General features: G+C 41.1%; 1 protein-coding gene across 2 annotated transcripts in view; it reads right to left on the reverse strand.

The window, feature by feature from the left end:
• The window catches only part of DGKI (diacylglycerol kinase iota), a 292,586-nt gene that overhangs the window by 237,769 nt on the left and 35,325 nt on the right, over nt 1–19,492 (reverse strand). For both annotated transcript variants that reach the window (XM_040438414.1, XM_040438411.1), the window contains exons 6-8: nt 17,331–17,429; nt 11,037–11,108; nt 6,847–6,963 (exon numbers count right to left, since the gene is read on the reverse strand). In XM_040438414.1, coding sequence (XP_040294348.1) covers nt 6,847–6,963; nt 11,037–11,108; nt 17,331–17,429 — 288 coding nt within the window. The remainder of the gene's footprint in view (nt 1–6,846; nt 6,964–11,036; nt 11,109–17,330; nt 17,430–19,492) is intronic.

Here is a 19,492-nt window from a genome sequence, read left to right on the forward strand (position 1 = left end):
CTGTAAGAGGGTCTCGGATGTCAGGGCTCTGGATCATGATGCAAGATCCCTTACTCCTGAGGGTGTTACTTTTAACATCACGCGGTGCACCAAGACCAATATTCGGTCTGTGTCTTATCCCTGTTTTCCGTCTTCTCCGGCGCTCTGTCCTGTAGCTTGCCTACGGGAATATGAGTTGCGCACTCGGACTCACCGTTTGGCGGACAACCCGCAAATTTTCCTCTCTATTCGCCATCCCTTTGGCCGAGTGACCAGTCCCACTTTGGCGCGCTGGATGTAGTGGGTCATGTCCCTTTCTGGGATTGATACTACGGTCTTTACTGCTCACTCGGCCAGGGGCGCGGCTTCCACGGCTCTGGCTGTTTCGGGGGCTCGTTTGGAGGACGTTCTGCGTCTGGCTGACTGGTCTAGGGCCACTACGTTCACAGAATTTTATTTCCGTCCGCCCCCTCATGTGTTTTCATCTATTATTGAGCAGCTTTAAACTTGCAATACGAAGCCTCCGTGTCTTGCTGTAAAACTAAATGATTTTCCTATTTCATGACGTAAAGTCATAGTTTTATTAAAGACACGGAGGCGAGTATTGCCCGCCCTGGGTTTCTCCTGCCCGCCCTGTTTTTAGGATGTTATGGTGATATTATTGACTATTACACTGTCTTTTATTGTTATTTATGACATTTTTTACCGTTATGGTTTATTGATGGTTCTGTTTTCAGCGACCTTTTGATGTACGACCGTTATAGGGTCGAAATTGCTCATTTTTTACCCGATTGTTTACACTGGCTATATTATTTATTCTGTTTCAGGTTGAAAACTCCTTGGCAGATGGAATTCCGTGTTGTTCCAGGTTTCCTGAGATGTTAGCCATGTTGGCTTGAGTTCTTCAGTTGGACGGATCAGAATGGTCGGTGTCGGAACCAGTTCCAGTTTCGATTGCGGTTTCGGTTATGGTTTGGCGGTTGGTGTCGTGGATTCAAAGAAAGAGGAAGATATGCAAGAGGACACTGCTTATTATAGGATCTGTTAGGGGAGGGTCCTTTATTTTTTTGTTTATGTTAATTTCTCCTTTGCTGCTATTGGTGGAAGTAAAGAAGGAGATAGCAATACTCGCCTCCGTGTCTTTAATAAAACTATGACTTTACGTCATGAAATAGGAAAATCATTTAGTTTAGAAAGAAAACATTGAAACGCATTCCAGTGTTGAGAGGAGGTGCGTGTAGAAGCTCTGTGGAGATAAAATGCTTAAAAAAAAAAAAGCTGAAAGGCTTCCGGCCCTGGACAAGCTTAAAAAAGGCAGAATCTGGATATGCCCACCATACTACATCCCACAGTGGAAACCTGTAGTAACAATGGTGAGTACAGCAAACTGTGAAAAAGGTGCATAGAGAAAGTGAAAAGTGTTGCACTCCTATTTCTGGATGCTTATTCAAAAGTCAGCTAGAGAAGTGTAGTGTAAGGAGTCTTGCTTTAAAGAGACATCTTGGCCTATTAACTGTTACTGAATCTGTGTAACATGTAAAACCTGTGGAAAATTACACTGGTGGAAGAACTGCCAAAGCATGCATCCTAAGAACTGTGACTACTGTACCTGAACTTGATTCTTCAGTAAAGTACCATTCTGTTGTTAACTTGGCCTCATTATTTCCTGCATCGTTACACCACAGAGACATTTTCAGCTGCCAAGGGGACCCACCCTTGCACCACATACCAACCCTCAACAACAAGGGCACCCCAACCATATCAGGCAGGAGAACCCCAGAACCAGTGTGCCCTGAAGGGAAGACTGCACGGCCAAGGAAGCGTCAAGACTGTTAGTAAAACTTCTCACATGCTCCACCTTTGCGGCCTGCTGCACATGTATACAGCAAATCACACGTCCAGTCCACCCCGAATGCAGGAGAAATGGGAATCGCAGAGCTGGAACTGGGACCCACTGAAAAGGAAAGTCTTTTTTTTTATGTAAGACACCCTTCCCAGCCACCCTGCAAAAGTTTTTGAGTTCAGACAACATTTTTAACTGTCCCTAGTGGTGGGCGCACACAGATGAAATGATATCATTTATCAAGTTAAACAGAGCTATCCCATACAGATTATCATGAAATGAAGGCATGACATTTTGGACCTATGCATGTGTTCACACTGAGTTATTTTTTCATAGGTTTCCGTGCATATTTGTTTTTACTTGGAATCTGGTAGTTTTTCATACATCCATGGATTTTTTTCCATGCAGATTTGAAATACACATCAAGAAGTGACATCACTTTTCGACGCAGCTTCTGCAGGGAAACCGCTGAAAGTTAGCCACACGCAGAGATAAGCCCCATTGAACGAGACTATTTCATGTGAGGAACCGTGGCAGTTCAATCTGCAAATCAGCAGGAGAAATCTAAGGCCCCTTGCAGACGAGCGTGTCCGGATTAGGTCCGGATGCGTCCCGGTGCACTGTGGCAAACCCGCGTGAGTAGGTACGCAATTGCAGTCAGTTTTGACTGCGATTGCGTTCCGGTGTTCAGTTTTTATTGCGCGGGTGCAATGTGTTTTGCACGCGCGTGATAAAAAACCGACTGTGGTACCCAGACCCGAACTTCTTCACAGAAGTTCATTTTTGGGTTAGTTGTAGTGTAGATTGTATTATTTCCCCTTATAACATGGTTATAAGGGAAAATAATAGCATTCTGAATACAGAATGCATAGTAAAATAGGGCAGGAGGGGTTAAAAAAATAAAATAAAAAAATTAATTCACCTTAATCCACTTGTTCGCGGAGCCGGCATCTCTTCTGTCTTCATCTGTGAGCAATAGGACCTTTGATGACGTCACTGCGTTCATCACATGGTCCATCACATGATCCATCACCATGGTGATGGATCATGTGATGAGCGTAGTGATGTCATCAAAGGTCCTATTGCTCACAGATGAAGACAGAAGAGATGCCGGCTACGCGAACAAGTGGATTAAGGTGAGTTAATTTATTATTATAATTTTTTTAACCCCTCCAGCCCTATTTTACTATGCATTCTGTATTCAGAATTATTTTGCCTTGTAACCATGTTATAAGGGGAAATAATAAAGATCGGGTCCCCATCCCGATCGTCACCTAGCAACCGTGCGTGAAAATCGTACTGCATCCGCACTTGCTTGCGGATGCTTGCGATTTTCACGCAACCCCATTCATTTCTATGAGGCCTGCCTTACGTGAAAAAGGCACAAAGAGGAGCATGCTGCGATTTTCACGCAACGCACAAGTGATGCGTGAAAATCACCGCTCATGTGCACAGCCCCATAGAAATGAATGGGTTCACCTCACGCATTGCACCAGCGCGGAATACTCGTCCGTGTGAAAGGGGCCTAAGGGTCATGCTTAGAAAATACCCTAAGGGTAAATGCACACGTTCAGGATTTATGTGAGAATCCGCACTGAAATCCGCAATTGTTCGCAGGGAAATCCGTGCGGACAATCCGCATCAATTGGTGCAGATTTGGTTGGGGATTTTCCACATGTGGATTTTACTCTCCCCATTGAAGTGAATGGAGAAAATCTGGTCAGGAAAAATAAATTGACTTGCTGCGGATTTTAAAATTAGCTAAAATCTGCACAGAAAAAATCTGCTTCTTGTACATGAGAATTTCAAATGTACATGACCTACGGTGCGGATTTTCCGCACGAAAATCAGCACGCAATCTTGATTTTGTGCATTTAGCCTAAAAATGTGACTTTTTAACAAAGGCATAGTGCATTTACTGAGTTCTCAGTGGAACTTCCCTGTGTGCTCATGGAACAGACCCTACAGTGGGGAGGAGCAGGGTTTACCTTACTAAGCCCCACGACTGGCACATGACTAGGGCATTATATGGGTATAATACAGTACAGACTTGATGAAAAGAAGCTTTCCATTATCGGCAGTGATAAAGAAACACGTGCATACAGCCCATACACAGGCATGTGACCTCAGGGTGGGCACATCCAACCTGCTCCACGTCATCACCATCAACTTACTGAAAATAGCAGCAAGGTGTTAATGAAGACACCATTAACGGAGTCGGGGAGAGCTTCCCGGACACTGATAGTGGACTAATGGGTTTTCTATGAAAAAGTCTATTATCTCAAATCCATGCAGCGCTGTTACAAAACGTGTCTAATGAGTTTTAAACCAGCGATGATCCTATAGATCAGGGATGCTCAACCTGCGGCCCTCCAGCTGTTGCAAAACTACAACTCCCAGCATTCCCAGACAACCTACAGCTATCAGCCTACAGCAGGGCATGATGGATAGTTTTACAACAGCTGGAGGGCCACAGGTTGAGCATCCCTGCTATAGATGAATCCGAAAGATCTCTGTTTGCTATCTAATGTTCTCTCACTTGGGGTTGATATCGGAGCTATCGCTTTTCAGCCTGTGCGGTGTATACTGCGGCAGTGCCAGCAGTCATCTTATTATTCTAATTACAATGAAAGGTAACAACCGTATAAAGGAAGATAGCACAAGATGTCACCATTGATAACAGCTCACCTTCTTCTCCTACCTCCCTCGTCCTTCTCAGCGACCTCTGCAGGTCACAGGGTATGTCCACTGTATGCTCCACAGACGTCAATGGTATACATACCCTTTATAATCTAAAGTCTGAATACAGGTTTATTTCAGGACATTGGTCTCTGGGCCTTTGCCTGGAAATGATGCCAGGACAGTTTACAATTATGGCAGTGGTAAACTGAATAAATGCCACTGCATATGAGGCTGACTATGCTATAAATACAAGCTAACAACGAGCTCACCCGGGGTGTGAAAACCTATATTAATACAGTTGAAAGCTATTAGCCGTGCGACCAGCACTGAGACTGGGAGCCGCTCCAGGCAATTAGTGGTGCAAAGGAAGTAATCTTATATTATCCTGAAAGAGGGAGCACAAGATTAGAAGAAAGGGTCTGATTTTGATCTTCTGGAAACAGTGCCACACTTGGATCTGGAGCCGATCGTCAATGCTTGCTGTCATTAAATGAGGGAGTCCCTAAAAACGTGTGCCCTAGAATAAGGTATTAGGGAAAAACTATGGTAGGGCAATGAAAGGGGATTTCTGAGATTTGGAAGATTCCAGGCAGCTAATCCCATCACAATACTGTGGACAACTGTCTAAAGTTGGAATGGGGCTCAGAAAATAAGCTGATAACATGATGGCATAGTGAGTGAGTGCAGCTCTGGAGTATAATACAGGATGTAAATCAGGATCAGTAAAGTAATGTATGTACACAGTGACTCCACCAGCAGAATAGTGAGTGCAGCTCTGTAGTATAATACAGGATGTAACTCAGGATCAGTAAAGTAATGTAATGTATGTACACAGTGACTCCACCAGCAGAATAGTGAGTGCAGCTCTGCAGTATAATACAGGATGTAACTCAGGATCAGTAATGTAATGTAATGTATGTACACAGTGACTCCACCAGAAGAATAGTGAGTGCAGCTCTGCAGTATAATACAGGATGTAACTCAGGATCAGTAAAGTAATGTAATGTATGTACACAGTGACTCCACCAGCAGAATAGTGAGTGCAGCTCTGCAGTATAATACAGGATGTAACTCAGGATCAGTAATGTAATGTAATGTATGTACACAGTGACTCCACCAGAAGAATAGTGAGTGCAGCTCTGGAGTATAATACAGGATGTAACTCAGGATCAGTAAAGTAATGTAATGTATGTACACAGTGACTCCACCAGCAGAATAGTGAGTGCAGCTCTGCAGTATAATACAGGATGTAACTCAGGATCAGTAATGTAATGTAATGTATGTACACAGTGACTCCACCAGAAGAATAGTGAGTGCAGCTCTGGAGTATAATACAGGATGTAACTCAGGATCAGTACAGGATAAGTAATGTATGTACACAGTGACTCCACCAGCAGAATAGTGAGTGCAGCTCTGGAGTATAATACAGGATGTAACTCAGGATCAGTACAGGATAAGTAATGTATGTACACAGTGACTCCACCAGCAGAATAGTGAGTGCAGCTTTGGAGTATAATACAGGATGTAACTCAGGATCAGTACAGAATAAGTAATGTAATGTATGTACACAGTGGCTCCACCAGCAGAATAGTGAGTGCAGCTTTGGAGTATAATACAGGATGTAACTCAGGATCAGTACAGAATAAGTAATGTAATGTATGTACACAGTGACTCCACCGCCAGAATAGTGAGTGCATCTCTGGAGTATAATACAAGATGTAGCTCTAGAGCGGTACAGGATGTACCGGATGTAAGTAATTTATGTACACGGTGTATGACTGTTGTAACACAGGGTCAACAAAAGAGAACTAAGGTAAATATGTTCAGAAAAAGAAAGATTTTATGCAAATGACAGCTAAATGTTAAATGGTGAGAATGCAGTTGAAAGAGAGAGCAAGCCATGGAGACGAGATTCCCACAAAGCATGTTGAAGGTGCACAGGACGCTTGCACATGCAGGAGGCAAGCTCTGCATTATATGGTCTTCCCTCCTCTGTGGCTGTACATGCTGAAGGTTTCTCATACACACACATGTAATACAATGCAACATTCCCAGTGTCATGTCAGGACGTGACGGGATCTGGACATAGGAGTGACATATACTTCCACTGCACTGCAATTACAAGGCATCAAACAAGTTGGCAAGGGAAAGGTTACCCACAATGCAACACTAACAGGGCCACATCACCAAAATAGAAAGGGGTATAGGATTAATCCCACTGAGGGAGGGGGTCATGCATGACACTCAGGTCGTACATACGGGTGCTGTCTTGGGCAATATCAGGGCAGACTGGCCGGGAGTAGGAGAAAGACCCTCACAGACAAAAAGTAACATGCAGTTACCTGAGGTTTCTTCACCTTAATGATCCAGCTTGGAGGGACTATGACAGCAGCATGGGCTCCGAGGGAGCAGGGCTCCTCAATGTGATGTAACAGGAAGCAGGTGACCTTGTTGTGAAACTGGACGGAAACAGAAAAGGACGAGACAGCCATGTTACATATGCCCAACTTAGTGTCAAAAGGCTGATTAGAACATTTTATAACCTACTGAGGCTGGGCTGCAGGGGTGGGTGGCACTGCACCTCCCAACAGTCATACTGAACAGGTGCACTGCTATAGGTGTGCAAGTGCAACCAGCATGAAGGGAAGATCCTGCAGTAGGGATCAAGAAGCAGAATGTGACACTGTCCACAGTGCAGTATGGGTGGTACTGTTATCAGGGGTCCCAGCTCACCACGCGGCTGACACCTTCTCACTGCACTTATAAAATGAACAAGACCAATTTGATAGGCAATGATGTGCCCAACCTGGTGCCCAATATGGTGCCTCACACTTCACATATGGTCGAAATGCCCCAATCACAATTCTATTCCATCTTCCCCCATGGGCATAGTACGTATATATGTCATGGGGCTATGATGGTTTATCTGCTTTATTAGGATAATAGGGTTCACGATGGAGGTTGATGGACATAATGAAGGGTACAAGGTTGTAAATATTTCACCTTATGGAGCCAAGATGTTTCTGATGGCTAGCACTGCAATGTTTAGCTGAAAGACATCATAGCTATCATTTTGTGCTTCATTCTTGAGAAAAAGTAAGGTACTTTTAAACCATATGCAAATGAGCAGTTAAGTGCACTGAGGGCGGGTCCAAGCCAATCTGTGCACTCTTGCTCCTCCTGCTTCCTTGCCGTGACGTGTCTGCTAATGGATGCCTATGAAAACTAACAACATCAGGAAATGACAGTATATAACACAACCAAATGTGCCACAAAAATAAAATAAACAGGTAAATTTTGGGAAGTGATGTTAGAAGAGGAGGAACGCTGTGTGCCGCAGCCCTGGCACTGGCTATATATAGAGCCAGGAGTCGCACAATGGGATTTTCTGAGCACAGAGGCACAATACCCACTAATTACAGGGCAGCAGAGCTGTGTGGGTACACTGGAGACTTTACATGACTAATAGCTGACTGCAGAACATAGCGAGACTATCATTACACCGCATGGCCTACGTTAATTCCTGGGTATATAGCATTCCCGCTCTCCGCGCACCGTCTGGAGGACACAAGCCTTTAATGCTCAGCTCTGTAGAACAGATATGATACTAATCTCTTTAAGTTCCGTGGTCGGGTACAAGAAGCATTCTGACAAGGATTGTGTAAAGAATGGCTACATGGGGGGATTTACAATAACAAATGCAAGGGAACGGGTGGCGGAGCAACCTCTTATCACGTACCCCCAAAATGATTTAGACAGCATGCTGCGAAAACTCTCCTAACAGTGTGTGGTGGCCACAAGTGCCCCCGTAAGTACCTCAACCACATGTGTGTGGCCACTTTAGCGCCTGCCCTAGGTGCCCCATTTAGTGTTTGCCCCTGGTGTTAAATTGGTTGTGTCACTTCAGTATATATTATTACTATTACTATTATTATTATTATTTACTATTAAAGTGCCATTCATTCCCAGGCGCTGTACATATGAATAGCATTTATTATGTGCCGAAAGTGAATACAAGGCACTTACTAATGTATTGTGATTGTCCATATTGCTTCCTTTGCTGGCTGGATTCATTTTTCCATCACATTATACACTGCTCGTTTCCATGGTTACAGACCTCCCTGCCATTTGTTGAAGTGAGACAACCCTTTAAAGCTCTGAACCCAGACATACCCAGAATTTCAACCCGGCAGCCCCCCTGACTTGAGCATTGGAGCAGTTCATGCTCTGACGCTCTCCTTTGCCCTGCGCTGAATCGCGCAGGGCAAAGGCATTTTGTGGAGTTCTGGTGACGTACCGGGGCTCTCCTTCAGGGTGCCAGGCAGAGGCTTCCGCCCAGCAGTGTGTTATAGTAAATAAAAGAGCCCTTGCCCTGCGCCATCCTGCGCATGGCAAGGGAGAGCATCGGAGCATAAACTGCTCCAATGCTCAAGTCAGAGGGGCTGCCTGGGTGAAATTATGGGTAGTCCGGGTTCAGCTCTGAACCCGGACAACCCCTTTAACTTCAGTGCCTTCCCCAGATGCGCTGTTGATTGTTTGCTCCAGGTTCCACCTTTAGATTTGGCTGCAAATGCCCTTTTAGCACTCGTCCTTGCTGTCCCTTTGGTGTCTTTCCCACAAGCCTCTTTTACGTTAAAAAAAAGGCCATGAAAAACGCACACACTGTCAGTTTTTCATGGTCATTTTTGTTTAGATGTGTTTTGATCAAAATATATTGGCTAAGTGTCTCAGATATTATCATATCAGAGTGAGGACTTTGTCCATATATAATGCTTGCATCTACTTTACTAAGAGCATTATTATCTTATTTCTGTGATTTTCTTCAATAATATGGCCAGGGACATCCGCACATTTGTATATCATATCGTGCAGGATGTTTTTATCTTTTGTTTTTTCTGTGATTTTTTTTGTCTATGTAGTATTTGCTTGAGGGAGTGGCACCTTCAAGGGTGAATGCGCACCTATTTTATCTTGGGAGTAGCATTCCTCTGCACTTTTTCCCTTCCTATCCAATAGAGCGCCTTGATTAGGTGGTACATATGGGTGTGCTGGCTCCTCCTCCCATTGGTTGCTTGACGCACATGGAGGTGACTAGGAGCAGCACACCATATGTGCGGCGTCTGCGCTCCTGAACATAGAAGCCCAATGGCTTAGGTAGGTTTAGCGTAGGACCCGCCTGACCTCAGACCACCTTGGCGCTTGGTAGGCGGGCACAGATGTGTTTTGATCAAAATATATTGGCTAAGTGTCTCAGATATTATCATATCAGAGTGAGGACTTTGTCCATATATAATGCTTGCATCTACTTTACTAAGAGCATTATTATCTTATCTCTGTGATTTTCTTCATTTTGCTTCCATTTTTTATTTAGTGTCTGACAAAGGAGCTCTCTTTTGAGCCAGCTACAGTGCCACTTTTAGTGTCTGCCCAAGGCACCCCTTCAGAGCCACTCACAGGACCCCTTTTACTGCCTACCCCCTAAGCTTTTGTGAGATGGGGAAACAGCTCTCATTTTCTGAACACTGTGTAAATTAAAGGGTTTGTCTCACTTCAGTAAGTGGCATTTATCATGTAGAGAAAGTTACTACAAAGCCACTTACTAATGTATTGTGATTATCCATATTGCTTCCTTTGCTGGCTGGATTTATTTTTCCATCACAGTATACACTGCTCGTTTCCATGGTTACAGACCACCCTGCAATCCATCAGTGGTGGTCGTGCTTGCACACTATAGGAAAAGGCATCAGCCTCTCTGGTGGCCGGAACCATAGGAGTGCACATAGGCTAGTGCTTTTTCCTATATTGTGCAATCACGACCACCACTGATGGATTGCAGGGTGGTCTGTAACCATGGAAACGAGAAGTGTATAATGTGATGGAAAAATTAATCCAGCCAGCAAAGGAAACAATATGGAAAATAACATTACATTAGTAAGTGTTCTGTATTAACTTTCTCTACATGATAAATGCCACTTACTGAAGTGAGACAACCCCTTTAAAGGGAACCTGTCAGCAACTTTATGCTGCCCATACTAAAGGCAGAATAAAGTAGAGACAGGTTAGTTGATTTCAGAGGTCTGTCATTTATCAGTTAAAAGTGGTTACCGAGAACCAACATGACAATCATTGCAGACTGGGCCTGGAAAAGAGTCACGGCCACCTGAGAAGAGTCCTGGTTACTCATAATCTCCTTCTCTCCTCGCCCACCTGCTGATGACTGACAGTCTTCTACCTAGTTTTCTCCCTTTCTGTCTAGGAGAGAACTGCCAATCATCAGCAGATGGGTGAGGAGAGCAGGAGATTAGGAATAACCAGGACTCTTCTCAGGTAGATTTGACTCTTTTCCAGGCCTGGGCTGCAATGATTATTATGCTGGTTCTCAGCAACCACTTACCTTTAGCTCATGAGTGACACACCGCTGAAATCAGTGCGTCTGTCACTATTTTATGCTGCCCTCAGTGAGGTCAGCATAAAGTTGATGACAGGTTCCCTTTAAATAATACAGATCACTATTAATATCAGCTCATCTTACCGCCTGCTTGCACCATGAGCAGCTGATAGCAACAATTTCCTTACTGTGGAATGAGAACTTCTGCTGAAAACCCTGCAAATAAGGAAAAAACAAGATAAAGATGATAAAAAGGAAACAAGATCTTCATCAGGCGTCTTATTGTAACATATATTGGTTAAGTTATTATGTAAATGCATTCAGATAACCATGGAGGAAGCTTGTGGGAGATGTATTCTGTTCTGTATCTCCCAGCATGCAAAGCATCCTGCTTACAGATATCAGTGGGCTCTAGGGACATGTGAGATCGGCCACGATGAAAGCTAACAATAAACTTACAGGATTTTGGCTGCAGCTTTGGGTGTAACTTGAGAGCACAAGCTATAAAAATGTGGGTGTCATCAAGTATAAGGCACTAGACGTATTTCTTCCATCAATTCCTTCTACACAAAAGCAAACACTTTAAGAACTTCTGAAGACGTGTAATTATGACCATACGTCCGCAATGATAACGCTTTTAAGCTGATTGCAGATGTAATAAATATCTGATGCTTTCACTCCAGCACAGCTACAACAACTAATTATGATTTTAGCAGCACTTACAAGAAATGAGTCACATCTACACTATTCTGTCTAACAAAACACGAAAAAAAGAAGAAAAATAAGAATTTCGGCTGCCAAAATTGACTCATTAGTTGGAGCCTAACTTTTTAGTGCAGCTATGACGGTGCAAAACTGTAGTAAACACAATGGAGATACGAGCAGCACTCCAGACCGGAATAATGCTACTTCACATTCTACTCCATAGGGGTAGTATTACAGAAGTTATAGTCTTGTACATAGGGGTAGTTAGTATTATAATCTATTCTTGTACATAGAGATCAGTATTATAATAGTCATATTCTCCTACACAGAGGTGCAGATTTATAGTAGTTATATTCTTGTACATAGTCAACAGTTATTTTAGTAGTTATATTCTCATATATAGGAGGCAGTATTATAGCAGTTATATTCTTGTACATAGGAGGCTGTATTACAGTAGTTATATTCTTGTACATAGGGGACAGCATTATAGCAGTTATATTCATGTACATAGGGGACAGCATTATAGTAGTTACATCCTTGTACATAGGGTACAGTATTATAGTAGTTATATTATTGTACATAGAGGACAGTATTAGAGTAGTCATATTCTTGCATATAGAGGACAGTATTAGTTATATTCTTGTACATAAGGTACAGTATTATAGTAGTTATATTCTTGTACATAGGGGACAGCATTATAGTAGTTACATCCTTGTACATAGGGTACGGTATTATAGTAGTTATATTATTGTACATAGAGGACAGTATTAGAGTAGTCATATTCTTGCATATAGAGGACAGTATTAGTTATATTCTTGTACATAGGGTACAGTATTATAGTAGTTATATTCTTATACATAGGGTACAGTATTATAGTAGTTATATTCTTGTACATAGGGGCTGTATTATAGTAGTTATATTCTGATATATAAAAGACAATATTATAGTAGTTATATTCTTGTACATAGAGGGCAGTATTATAGTAGTTATATTCTAGTACATGGGGTACAGTATTATAGTAGTTATATTCTTGTACATAGTCAACAGTTATTATAGTAGTTACTGTATATTCTGATATATACATGGGGCAGTAAGATAATAGTCATATTCTTGTACACAGGGGCAGTATTATCATAGTTATATTCTTGTACATAGAGGACAGTACTATAGTAGGTATATTTTTGTACATAGGGGTACTAGTACAGTAGTTATATTCTTGGACTTTAGGGGCAGTATTATAGTAGTTATATTCTTGCACTTTGGGGGTAGTATTATAGTGGTTATATTCTTGTATATTATAGTAGTTATTGTACATAAGATATGGAAGGGAGAGAAACGCTACACCTGCTCGTGGCAGCTATAGTTCATACCAGCATCCAAAACAGGCTCCACCACTCTTTCCCCTGGAAAACTTTAAAACCGTCTTTTTATTGTGACAAATTAAAATCCAAAACAGTATATACTGGAACACTTATACATTACAATCCTTGTTCACAGGTTCTTAGTCATAGCAATATCTGGTGTTCCAGGGCAAGGATCCAATTTACTTGCCTGTGGGTCCCTGCCTGTAATGTGCTTTCTAACCTGTTCTATTCAGTTACAATTTAACTATTCACATCACCTTTGTGTGTATGTGCCGTGCAGCAGGCCGCAGGGGAAGGCATAGGGGTGGAGAGGATGGAAGTGGTGGCTGGAGTAGTGAAGGTGGTTGTAGCCCTCACGGTGGCTCATCTCGACTCCAGCTCTCTCATGATCCACGCAGGCAGTGAATAGAGAGGCACAATCCATTTTCACCTTGGGGCACACCCTGAATGTTTAAGGTCTTCTGCCTGGTGGTGGCTTTGGTTACCTTGATGTTATGGAAGAATGTGCATTGGAGTGCAAGGCAGGAGGACAGGAGGAAGATTGGATGGCCAGTCTGTCCCAGAGGTGTGGTGGGTGCAAACCAAAGCAGTAAAGTCCAAAGCCATATAAGTGCGTTACCTTTAGTCGTTAGACTCAGTCCAAGCACAACCATCATGGTTCCTTAGCAAAGTTTCTTTTTTTTTTGGCAGCTTTCACTCACAGGAATAGTATTTTCCTGGAGAAGGGTCTATCTTGGGTTACTTGGCAGCAAGACACACCAAACAGGTCTTCACACTAGCAGACTCTCTACACTTAGCTAACACTAAGAAACTCATGTAATTAGTATATTTATGTGTCTCCAGAGCTTTCAAAGTCCGATCATGCTGTATTGGATCAAATATCCAAATATACTAACTACACTAGTGATTTTAATATATGACAGTAAAGAAATGGTTTTATATTTTTCCATGAACAAGAGTGCTGCAGCCTATTTTGGATGCTGACCTCTTGAGAAAGTGACAGTAAAAAGTATTTTAGGGTTCTTGGTGATACTATTGGTCTGTATAATCTTTACTTCATTGTGTGCATACAGCTGTCATTATTGCTATTACCCTTTGCAGGTTATCCTTCTATATATACATACAATTCTTACATATGCAGTATGGATCAGTATTAGTATTTTATGTATTTATGGTAGGACCATCTCTGCTTGGAATCTTGTCTGTCCAATATCAGTAAATGTATTTTAGTTGTAATTTGAATAAATGTTGTAGCTTGTGGCAGAATGTACTCTTATTGGTGGTCCTATTATGGATGCTGGTATAATCTTGTACATAAGATGCAGTATTATAGTAGTTATATTCATGTACATAGGAAGAAGTATTACAGTAGTTATATTATTGTACATAGGGGCAGTATTATAGTAGTTATATTCTTGTACATAGGAGGCAGTATTATTGTAGTTATATTCTTGTACATAGGAGACAGTATTATAGTAGTTATATTCTTGTACATAGGAGACAGTATTATAGTAGTTATATTCTTGTTCCCTGGAGTAGTATTATAGTAGTTATATTCTTGTACATAGGAGGTAGTATTATAGTAGTTATATTCTTGTACATAGGAGACAGTATTATAGCAGTTATATTTTTGCAAATATGAGTAGGTGATATTATAGTAAATATATTATTGTACATAGGGGTTTTTATAGTAGTTTTATTCTTGCACATATGAGTTGTACTATATTAGTTATGTTCTTGTACATAGGAGGCTGTATTATAGTAGTTATATTATTGTACATATAATGCAGTATTATACAGGGAGTGCAGAATTATTAGGCAAGTTGTATTTTTGAGGATTAATTTTATTATTGAACAACAACCATGTTTACAATGAACCCAAAAAACTCATTAATATCAAAGCTGAATATTTTTGGAAGTAGTTTTTAGTTTGTTTTTAGTTTTAGCTATTTTAGGGGGATATCTGTGTGTGCAGGTGACTATTACTGTGCATAATTATTAGGCAACTTAACAAAAAACAAATATATACCCATTTAAATTATTTATTTTTACCAGTGAAACCAATATAACATCTCAACATTCACAAATATACATTTCTGACATTCAAAAACAAAACAAAAACAAATCAGTGACCAATATAGCCACCTTTCTTTGCAAGGACACTCAAAAGCCTGCCATCCATGGATTCTGTCAGTGTTTTGATCTGTTCACCATCAACATTGCGTGCAGCAGCAACCACAGCCTCCCAGACACTGTTCAGAGAGGTGTACTGTTTTCCCTCCTTGTAAATCTCACATTTGATGATGGACCACAGGTTCTCAATGGGGTTCAGATCAGGTGAACAAGGAGGCCATGTCATTAGATTTTCTTCTTTTATACCCTTTCTTGCCAGCCACGCTGTGGAGTACTTGGACGCGTGTGATGGAGCATTGTCCTGCATGAAAATCATGTTTTTCTTGAAGGATGTAGACTTCTTCCTGTACCACTGCTTGAAGAATGTGTCTTCCAGAAACTGGCAGTAGGACTGGGAGTTGAGCTTGACTCCATCCTCAACCCGAAAAGGCCCCACAAACTCATCTTTGATGATACCAGCCCAAACCAGTACTCCACCTCCGCCTTGCTGGCGTCTGAGTCGGACTGGAGCTCTCTGCCCTTTACCAATCTAGCCACGGGCCCATCCATCTGGCCCATCAAGACTCACTCTCATTTCATCAGTCCATAAAACCTTAGAAAAATCAGTCTTGACGTTTCAGCTTGTGTGTCTTGTTCAGTGGTGGTCGTCTTTCAGCCTTTCTTACCTTGGCCATGTCTCTGAGTATTGCACACCTTGTGCTTTTGGGCACTCCAGTGATGTTGCAGCTCTGAAATATGGCCAAACTGGTGGCAAGTGGCATCTTGGCAGCTGCACGCTTGACTTTTCTCAGTTCATGGGCAGTTATTTTGCGCCTTGGTTTTTCCACACGCTTCTTGCGACCCTGTTGACTATTTTGAATGAAACGCTTGATTGTTCGATGATCACGCTTCAGAAGCTTTGCAATTTTAAGAGTGCTGCATCCCTCTGCAAGATATCTCACTATTTTTGACTTTTCTGAGCCTGTCAAGTCCTTCTTTTGACCCATTTTGCCAAAGGAAAGGAAGTTGCCTAATAATTATGCACACCTAATATAGGGTGTTGATGTCATTAGACCACACCCCTTCTCATTACAGAGATGCACATCACCTAATATGCTTAATTGGTAGTAGGCTTTCGAGCCTATACAGCTTGGAGTAGGACAACATGCATAAAGAGGATGATGTGGTCAAAATACTCATTTGCCTAATAATTCTGCACGCAGTGTAGTAGTTATATTCTTGTACATAGGGCCAGTATTATTATAGATATATTATTGTACATAGTATTCTTGTATTATAGTATAGAGTCATGAAATTTGTCCTGCACTTTTAATATGCACCAATAAAGTATACACAATAAAGTTCATATTTTATGTCTCTACACAATACAGTGATTCCAACACTTCTGTGCATCTACCAGTCAATGTGAGCTGGTTGTTTTGTATATTGCAGTATTATACAGTAGTAGTTATTTTCTTGCACACGATGGCAGTATTATAGTAGGTATATTCTTGTACATAGAGGATAGTATCATGGTTGTTATATTCTAGTATATAGGGGTGCGGTCTTATGGTAGTTATATTCTTGTATCTAATAAGTGATATTATAATAAATATATTCTTGTACATAGGGGGTAGTATTGTCGTAGTCATATTCTTATATGTGTTATAGCAGTATTATTTTACATATAGTGCAGTATTATATTAGTTGTATTCTTGTACATAGCATGCAGCATTATAGTAATTATACTGTTGTATACAGGGGCAGTATTATAGTAGTTATATTTTTGTACGCAGCAGGATATATTATGGTACTTATATTTTTGTACATAGGAGCAGTATTAATGCAACTATTTTCTTCTGCATTAGGAGCCTATTATAGTAATTGTATATTTATACATAGAATGCAGTATTATAACAGTTACATTGTAATGTAGGCATTCCTATATGAAGTGAATTGTGGTTACCGTTCTTAAAAGGATGTTTATATAACTCCATTCACTTCAATGGAGAGTGACTGTACATATGGGGAATGGGATCACCTCATTCTCTAGATCAAAGGGGGTCTCATACCGTGACAGATCACACTATAATGACATATCTGATTGATATGCTATGATGAAAACTCCTTCTAAGATAAAGAAGACTGTGATTCATTCTAGAGAGTGTGGCCAGGTACTGCTGATATTATGTTATTAACAGTTAAAAGAATGAGTGATATTTCATCTTCATAATACGGTGACTGGATGTTATCTTACCTTCCCGCAATGCTTGCATTTTCCTTCTTGCCGTCGTCGATGTACCCAGTGATGCCTCACAAAATTCTGCTGGTTAGAACAACAAGAAAAATGTCTGACCTGAGGAAAAACCATTAGAGCGTGGGTCAGGCTGGATATCCAGGGTGGGCACCATCAGAAACACAGAGAAGAGGAAGTTCATGGGTTAACTCCACCCATAGTCGAAAAATTATATTATAGATTTTACTATAATACAATTATTATAATAATTTTGTTGTGTTCTATTTATGGCATTGAAGATTCCATAATCTTCAGACTTTTTGCTTTTTGGAGGGGTTGGCGGTGAGAACTTCTCTTCTCCAGGGGCATATTTGGTGACCATGGGGTCAAAAGACTAATAGGAAAGACTAATAGGTCGTTATTATGGGAGACTTCAACTACCCAGATATAGACTGGGAAACTGAAACTTGTATATCTCATAAAGGAAACAGGTTCTTGGCAATAACCAAAGACAATACCTTTCCCAGCTGGTTCAGGACCCGACTAGAGGTATGGCCATACTGGACTTAGTATTAACCAATAGGCCTGACAGAACAACAGATGTGCAGGTTGGGGACAATAGTGACCATAAAATAATAACCTTCCAATTATCATTGAAAAGAGTGTTTCTTCAGGGAGGAACAAAAATACCAAACTTCAAAATCTAGCCAACTAAGAGAGGCCATAGGCCATAACTAACTGGGACAAAGTCTTCAAAAAAAAAAATACAGCCACAAAATTGGATATTTTTAAAAGCATCCTAAAATCTAATTGTGAGAGGTACATACCGTATGGGAATAAAAGGTTAAGGAACAAAACAAAAACTAATGTGGATAAATAGAACTGTAAAGAAAGCAATAAATCACAAAAAGAAAGCATTTAAATCAATAAAACAGGAGGGTAGCGAGGAAGCACTGAAAAACTATAAGGAAAAAAATAGAATAAGTAAAAAACTAATAAAAGCAGCCAAACTGGAGACCGAGAGATTAATTGCCAAAGAGAGCAAAACTAACCCTAAAATATCCTACAATTATATAAATGGTAAAAAGTATAAATCTGAAGGTGTCGGCCCTCTACAGAGTAATGAGGGGGGAGTTGCAGAGAGCGATGAGGAGCAAAGCAAATATTTTTTTTCTCCACTGTATTCACTGAGGAAAAAAAACTCAGATAAAATGCAGAATGTAAAAGTAAATTCCCCATTAAAAGTGCCCTGTCTGACCCAGTAAGAAGTACAGCGGCGTCTTAAAAAGATTAAAATAGGCAAATCGCCAGGACCAGATAGCATACTTGTCATAGCCAGACCCTCATTTCTGATATTTAAGGACTCTATACTGACAGGGTGCAAAGCAAATGTGGTGCCAATATTCAAAAAGGGTCCAAAAACAGAGCCCGTAAGCTATAGGTCAATAAGTTTAACATCTGTCGTGGGTAAACAGTTTGAAGGTTTTCTAAGAGATGATATCTTGGAGTACCTCAATAAAAATAAGCAAAGAACGCCATATCAGCATGGCTTCATGAGGGATCGGTCATGTCAAACTAATTTAATCAGTTTCTTTGAGGAGGCAAGTTCTAGATTTGACAGCGGCAAATCAATGGATGTCGTATATCTGGACTTCTCCAAAGCATTTGACACTGTACCACATAAAAGGTTAGTATATAAAATGAGAATGCTCGGACTGGGAGAAAACGTCTGTATGTGGGTAAGTAACTAGCTCAGTGATAGAAAACAGAGGGTGGTTATTAATGGTACACACTCAGATTGGGTCACTAGTGGGGTACCTCAGGGGTCAGTATTGGGCCCTATTCTCCTCAATATATTTATAAATGATCTTGTAGAAGGCTTGCACAGTAAAATATAAATTTTTGCAGATGACACTAAACTGTGTAAAGTAATTAACACGGAAGAGGACAGTATACTACTACAGATGGATCTGGATAGATTGGAGGCTTGGGCAGAGAAGTGGCAGATGAGGTTTAACACTGACAAATGTAAGGTTATGCACATGGGAAGGAATAGTGCAAGTCACCCCTACATACTAGGTAAAACACTGGGTAACACTAATATGGAAAACGACCTAGGAATTTTAGTGAACAGCAAACTAAGCTATAGAAACCAGCTGCTGCCAAGGCCAATAAGATAATGG

Source organism: Bufo bufo, chromosome 1, assembly GCF_905171765.1.
Source record: "Bufo bufo chromosome 1, aBufBuf1.1, whole genome shotgun sequence".
In the NCBI taxonomy this organism is placed as follows: Eukaryota; Metazoa; Chordata; class Amphibia; order Anura; family Bufonidae; genus Bufo; species Bufo bufo.